Source organism: Chrysochloris asiatica, unplaced genomic scaffold (assembly GCF_000296735.1).
Source record: "Chrysochloris asiatica unplaced genomic scaffold, ChrAsi1.0 scaffold00427, whole genome shotgun sequence".
Taxonomy (NCBI): domain Eukaryota; kingdom Metazoa; phylum Chordata; class Mammalia; order Afrosoricida; family Chrysochloridae; genus Chrysochloris; species Chrysochloris asiatica.
Genome location: NW_006408945.1, coordinates 430,195 through 437,610, shown reverse-complemented (window position 1 = coordinate 437,610; position 7,416 = coordinate 430,195). Strand labels below are relative to the sequence as shown.

General features: G+C 44.8%; 1 protein-coding gene across 1 annotated transcript; it reads left to right on the top strand.

Annotated features, from left to right (window-relative positions):
• The first annotated feature begins 1,664 nt into the window (after positions 1 to 1,664).
• LOC102829172 (protein atonal homolog 1-like) lies at positions 1,665 to 2,825 on the top strand. The gene has a single exon (XM_006876920.1). The coding sequence runs from the start codon at positions 1,694 to 1,696 to the stop codon at positions 2,753 to 2,755; it is 1,062 nt and encodes a 353-aa protein (XP_006876982.1). The 5' UTR covers positions 1,665 to 1,693; the 3' UTR covers positions 2,756 to 2,825.
• Positions 2,826 to 7,416: the final 4,591 nt, after the last annotated feature.

Here is a 7,416-nt window from a genome sequence, read left to right as displayed (position 1 = left end):
CTATCTATCTATCTATCTATCTATCTATCATCTATCTATCTAGTGTTAGTGTGTATGTTAAGTGCCATGGAGTCGGTTTCGACCCATAGCGTCCCTGTATAGGGTTTCCGAGGAGCGACTGGTGCACTGTCGACCATGCTGTTCAAACCGACTTTGCAGTCTAGCGCTTAATCCACAGCGCCACACGAGGCTGACTCAAGCGACCCTATATAGGGTTTCCAAGGAACTGCTGTAGAGTCAACACTGGATTGCTAACCACAAGATTGTTGGTTCAAACCCACTAGCCGCTCCTTGGAAACCCTATTAGGTGCCGTCGAGTCGGTTGTTAGGTGCCGTCGAGTCGGTTCCGACTCAGTAACACTATATAGGGTTTCCAAGGAGCCGTTGGTGAGCTTGAACCGCCGACTTTGAGGTTAAAACTGACCTGGCAGTCCCGTGCATTAACCCACAGCGCCACACTAGGACTCCTGGAAAACCTATACAGGGTCTCCATGATTTAGAACAGACCCGAAGGCACTTACACACACACAATTGTTATAAATAGATGAGGAGCTGTAAAAAGCTCATGGCCAGAAAGATTTAATAGATAATGGAATTTATCCACAAACTTTTTAAGCCATCTCTTATGTCGTTGCTGTTGCGTGTCCTTTAGTCTGTGTCATTGACTCATAGCGACCCTATGTAGGGCTTCTGAGTTTGAACCAGTGGTTTGAAACCAGTGAGTTTGAACCACCAGCTTTGTGGCTAGCAGTGCAGTTCATAGCCTATATATGTGATATTAACCCCCCCCAAACCAACCTCGTTCCTATCAAGCCAGTTCCGACTCATAGTGACCCTATAATAATGTGCCGTGGAGTCGGTTACGACTCATAGCCACCCTGTACAGGGTTTCCGAGGCTGTAAATCTTTACGGGAGCAGCTGGTAGTTTCGAACTGCTGACGGTGAGATTAGCAGCCCGATTCGTAACCACTACGCTACGAGAGTATATAGGATATATATAATTTAGGCGTCTGGATATGTGCAATGGGAGCTGTGATCCTCGCCTTAGAGACAGTAAAGGACAAGTGGGCTCCTTTCCTCCACGAGTGCCCTCGGAGCTTGGCGCGTCCAGCCTGTCCAGGAGCCGCCAGCCCGCTGCCGCGCACTTCTGACCCTAGTCGGCTCCGGCTTCGGCAGAGAAAAGGCTCCTCACTAGCTCACTCACCCTGCCGCGAGGGCTACGACACAACAAACGGAGTCGAATTACAGTCTCTGATTAACATATGAATTTGAGAATCTTAAAGGAGCGAAGGTACACAGGAACTTTTCTCCGAGTGTAAAAACTCTTTGATTGGTTGCTCGCACGCGCCTGCCGGCTCCCTCCATTGGCTGAACAGACACGCGACCGGCGCGAGGAGGGGGCTGGAAGAGGAGCGGAGGGGGGTGGACAGAGAGGGGGGAGGGGGATTCGGCGAGCGGGGGAAGACACGTTGGCGCGTGCCGCTTTTTAAAGGAGCGCAGCGCCTTCAGCAACCGGAGAAGCTTCGTTGCACGCGACCTGGTGTGTGATCTCGGTGTGAGTGGGGGAGGGTCGAGGAGAAAAATAATAAGACGTTTCAGAAAAGACTAGAGAAGGTTTTTTCCCCCCCATTATTATTGAGCAGAATTGCAAGCGAGTCCTCAGGCCCTGAGCCTCCGAGCCTCTGCGGTGCAATGTCCCGCCTGCTGCATGCTGAAGAGTGGGCAGAAGTGAAGGAGTTGGGGGACCACCATCGTCATCCCCATCTGCACCATCACCCGCAGCCGCAGCCGCCACAGCCACCAGCGACCCTGCAGGCGAGAGAGCATCCCGTCTACCCGGCCGAGCTGTCCCTCCTAGACAGCACCGACCCACGCGCCTGGCTGGCTCCTACTTTGCAAGGCATCTGCACGGCACGCGCCGCCCAGTACTTGCTGCATTCTCCGGAGCTGGGTGCCTCCGACGCCGCTGCGCCCCGGGACGAGGCGGACGCCCGGGGAGAAGTAGGGAGGAGGAGCGGCAGTGGCAACGGTAGCAGCAAGAGCCCGGGGCCAGTGAAAGTGCGCGAACAGCTGTGCAAACTGAAAGGCGGGGTTGTGATGGAGGAGCTGGGCTGCAGTCGGCAGCGCGCCCCTTCCAGCAAACAGGTGAACGGGTTGCAGAAGCAGAGGCGGTTGGCGGCCAACGCCAGGGAGCGGCGCAGGATGCATGGGTTGAACCACGCCTTCGACCAGCTGCGCAACGTTATCCCGTCCTTCAACAACGACAAGAAGCTATCCAAGTACGAGACCCTGCAGATGGCTCAGATCTACATCAACGCCTTGTCAGAGCTGCTGCAAACGCCCAGCGGCGGGGAGCAACAGCCACCGCCGCCAGCCTCCTGTAAGAGTGACCACCACCACCTGCGCGCTGCCTCCTCCTACGAAGGAGGCGCGGGCTCCGGGGCCTCAGCTGGGGCTCCACCGACCTCAGGAGGAGGACAGCGGCCAGCTCCTCCTGGGAGTTGCCGGACTCGTTTTTCCGCCCCTACCTCTGCGGGAGGGTACTCCGTGCAGCTGGACTCTCTGCACTTTTCGACTTTCGAGGACAGTGCTCTGACGGCAATGATGGCGCAAAAGAACCTGTCGCCTTCGCTGCCTGGGGGCATACTGCAGCCAGTGCAGGATGATAGTAGCAAAACTTCGCCCAGGTCACATAGAAGCGACGGGGAATTTTCCCCCCATTCCCATTACAGTGACTCGGATGAGGCAAGTTAGGAAGGTGACAAAAACCCTGAAAACTGAGGCAGAAAGAAAGCTACCATTTCCCAGTGCACGGGACGCGTCACAGTTAGATTCCCGCACCCTTTAATTTTTCATCTGCTAGGGTCGTTGTTTAGCAACGACTTGGCTTCAGATGGCAGCTACATTTGATGGTTTGCAAATGCCGCCGCTATTCCAAACTTCCAGAGGTCCAGACTGTTTGATGAAAACTTGCTGTTAAAGTTCTGCTCTTTCCTTCCACCTTCTGCTTCCCTTGTAGATAGATAAGGTGTAATTATAGTTACCCATTTATGGAATCATTATTCTAGTTCCAAAATGCTGCTAAAATGTCACATCTTTTTCTCTGTCACTGGTTTGTGTTTAATTTATGTTATTCCCTGGGCATCCATCCCTGTGTGTTGCGCGCATTCACGTGTCAGAGTCTTCCGAAGTCGTTTCCTAAAATACGTTATGAAACGCGCAGTTAATGCTTACAATGTGAATAACTTTTCACTATGGAATTGTTAGAAAACAGGGAACTTTCAGGTTTATATATTGAATAAACATACATACCTAGTACGTGATAATGTTGGCGTCCCTTAGGAAACTTGGCGCACGCACTTTATCAGCCGCTGCTGTTGCGGTTCCAGGAGAAACTCAACTGCCAATCGCAGACCAGTTTTGCTTATTTTGTTGTTGTTTAAAAAAACTACAGCCACTTGTTATCCTTAAACTCTTTGCAAATGTTTTTTTAAAAGTGGAAATATTTAAAAAACAAAACAAAACAAAAAAAACCCCCGCAATTTAGTAGTGTCAAAAGCATTTGCTCAATTTTATTTTGCTTTGTTAATGTTAGAAATTTATTTATTATTGAGTGTTTGCTACCATTTCTATTCATCTTGATTCATTATTTTTTACATTTTCTACTCGAAATCATTTTATTTTAATTTAGCAAAGCCAACGACCATTGTTTTATGTAATTCCTTTTGCAAATGATGAAAATAAACGTGAACAGTGACTTATTTGTCATTTATTCAACTTTATTATGAGCATTTAAAACGTTTTTTCATTATATTAAGGACTTGGATTACGTTTTCTATTAACTGAGAATTTATACAACTAAGTATTTGGGGTGGAGGGGTGGGTCACATTGTTATTTTTAACTTCAAACCTGGAACCCTACACAGAAAGCATTCAACTCTTGGATGGCCAGTATTTTCCCAGTCCTTCTTACTCCCACCCCAACAACCTCTGGAATAAGGAGAGACATGTATTTTAGATCTTTTAGAATCTAGTCCTGGTAGTATGTGGATTATGAGCTGGGCTGTTAACCATAGATCAGTAGTTAGGATCTCCCAGTTACTCCATGGAAAAAGATGAGGCTTTCTGTTCTTGTAAAGATTTACAGCCTTGGAAACCCTATACAGGGTTGCTATGAGTAGAAACCAACTCAACTACACACCACCACCAGGATCTAGTCCTAGTGTGGTGCTGTAGGATGATAAACACTAGGCTGCTAACCACAAAGTCTGCAGTTCAAGCCCACCAGCTTCATCTTGGGAACCTAAGGTACTTTGGACTCTAGTGTGGCACTGTAGGATAAGAACTGGACTGTGAACCACAAGATCACAGTTCAAATCCACCAGCTGCGCCTCAGAAATCCTCAGAAATACAGGAGTGCTATGAGTCGGAACCAACTTGATGGCACTTGGCAACAACAAAAGGCAACAACAACAGGATGTAGTCATGAACGTTGTTGTTGATGTGAAGTGCTGTCAAGTCGGTTCTGACCCATAGAGAGCCTGTATAGGCTTTCCAAGGAGCAGCTGGTGAGCTTGAACCACCAACCTTGCAGTTCAAACAGCTTTGCAGTCTGGCACATTAACCCACAGCGCCATGCCAGGACTCCCCCTTAACTCCTGTACTCCTCCTCCCCCCCCCCCCACACACACACAGCAGGGTTAGCAGTTTTCACAGAAACTTTGACCAAGCAGAAAGCTCTTTATGTGGTCAAATACACAGCATAAACTCACTCTTTTTCTTTTCTCTCCTCCTCCTCCTTCTATTTCTTCTTTCTTTACCTTCTTCTCTTTTCCTGTTCCTCCTCTTTCTCATTCTCTCTCAAAATCTCTCTTCTCTGGGGAGGGTTGAGAATTTGATAGGAGAGAATAATTGGAGTTCACTGATTTTAAAAGAAGCATTAAATTGTCCCCAGAATTGACCTCCACTCACTTTTCTAAACAATTCTACTTTTTTCAATATAGCAACTAATGTCTAAATTTTCTTCTGTCCTTTGAAATTAGCTTCTATGTAGAAATCAGTTGCCCATATTTTTTGAGAAAGTTGCAGAAATTCAACAGTGCACTTGCTCACAGCTCAGGTATCCTCACTTAAGAAAAGTGCCGTTATACATCTCAGGGTCATAGATTTTGAAAACAGCAATACAGTGCATGGATGGAGAGCATAGAAAACAGAATTTGAAAAAAAAAAAAAAAAAAGGACAAATGTAAGAATAAAACAATCTATTAAACTAAAGACTGTGATATGCAATTGAATAAAACATTGCTGACTTTGAGAGGTTGATTGTAAACCATATCCTGTCTGTTCTGTGTCTTTTTTGGAAATAAAAAGCCACTGGAGGCAAAGAAGCATATAAAGAGAGAAGGCTAGCTTCATGTCCCTGCGCCCTATGTGAGCACCTTGAAAAAGAGTGCAGGAAAAACAGTGGTGAGGAAATGAAGACTCTGGTCTCAAGTTGGGAAGGTGGAATTGGCATTTAACTGACCACCTAGGACTTCCTGGTATGCTGCTGAAGCCATCCAGGAAAGCTGAGAGGTGAGCAGCGGCTCCTGACACTTTCCAGAGGTAGAAACAATGCACCTGTCCCTTAGATAACCTTTTGCACCCACCAAGTTTGCTGTGCTCATGATAAGCATCAAGAATCTTCAGGCTGCTAAATAAATCAAGCGATTTCTTCTAACACATTTCCATTTCGCTCTTAATAAGCGGACTCAGTAGACATGAGTGTCCAGCAACCTTGCAGGATGAGAGCATACATATTTGTATAGTTATTTGGCTTGGTGTGGCTTCATGCATGTGTAGAGGGAAAAAGAGAGAAAATGAGCTAGAGTTATTTTACCTCTTGAGTAGGGAAAGGACATGAAGAATAAAAAAGGTTTTTTTTTCCTTTAACGAAAAAGGGTCTATATTTTACCTTTTTTTCCCCCTTTAACGAAAAAGGATCTACATTTTACCTTTTAAAGCCATTTATGTTCATTTTGTGTCGACCAAAGAGGAAAAAACCCTACCTCTTCCAAAATTGTTACTTTTTCCTCATGGACTCTCAGAAAACTTAAAACAGAAGAAACCTCAGAACATATTCATTGCATCTTCTTTTGTAAATGAAGACACGACTGCCCTTAACACGTTCCAAAATTACACATCTAGAAAGTCATTATCAACAACTGGATTTTCCTAGTCCTGTCTGCCAAATCAATATTCCTCACAACTTTTTGTTCTAAAAAAATTGATCGATAGGATAAAAGATGTAAAAGCTATTTAAATTCTTGTTTTTCTTTTGCTTGTACCACCATAATAGGCAGATATAGGTACTTTCAAATATTGGTGGCATTTTATGAACAGATGAATTGGAGATGGCCTCATCTTCAATTAAGGAAGCATCTTTACATTTCTTCTCAAGAGAAAAACCATCTTAACAGGATATCAGATTCAAAACTCATAGAGGCATACACAAAAAGTCAAATCACTTTTTGGTAAATTGAGTGCTCAAAGTTCAAATGAGGACGTTAACCTCTTTTCTTCCCTTCATTCTGTTTCTTTCTTTTTTTAATGCTGACATTTCTTTGAAAGAGATGCACAATCACATTTCCATTTTAAGGTTGTGCTATGAAGTTTGCATAACAAACGCTTGGCAGTTCACTCTCTTACACTCCATTAACAAACTGAAACATATAGCTGCAGGTTTCTATAATCTCATTAATATTTTGGAAACTTGAATATTGAGTATTTCTGAGGGCTCATTCCCCATATGCCAGACCACTCCTGCCATGCTGACTGGCTCCTTTCTCTCCATTATTAGCAATTAGCTTCTACCTTCCAAAGTCAGATCCAAGTATCCAAGATACTAGCAAAGGAATCAACTATGTGTGCAAGTTAAGCATGCTTAATATCACCCAAACAAACAAAGAGGCAGCATTTCTTAAAGTAATGAAGATAAATAAATCCGTTTAGTCCTTTGCGACACTGCTGGTGCTTTCTAGAATTTTGTATGCTTTAAACAGCTTGCTTTATATTCTATCTTTGCCTCCAACCACCACTTTTATTTGTGGAGGGTTTTGGCTCACTACACTTTGGGAAACTTATTTGATTTCACGGAGCGATGAAGAAAGATTATTTTTGGCAACGAGGGCGTTTGAACACGTTCTTTATGGTACATGCCTAACTGGGGGTCCAGCTTGACGAGAAAAAAAAGGGAGAGGGTGTGATTTCCTTAGTCTTAACCTACGCAAGACCAATGCTTTTATGAGCCCCAATATCATGAAATTTTAGAGATTTAAACCTAAATCAAATAAGCAGTGTTTTATTACTATTTGAAAGTTCAAGAAAGATAATATCAACTTGTCAGTTCAAACCCCAAATCGAATTGAAGGTAGAAA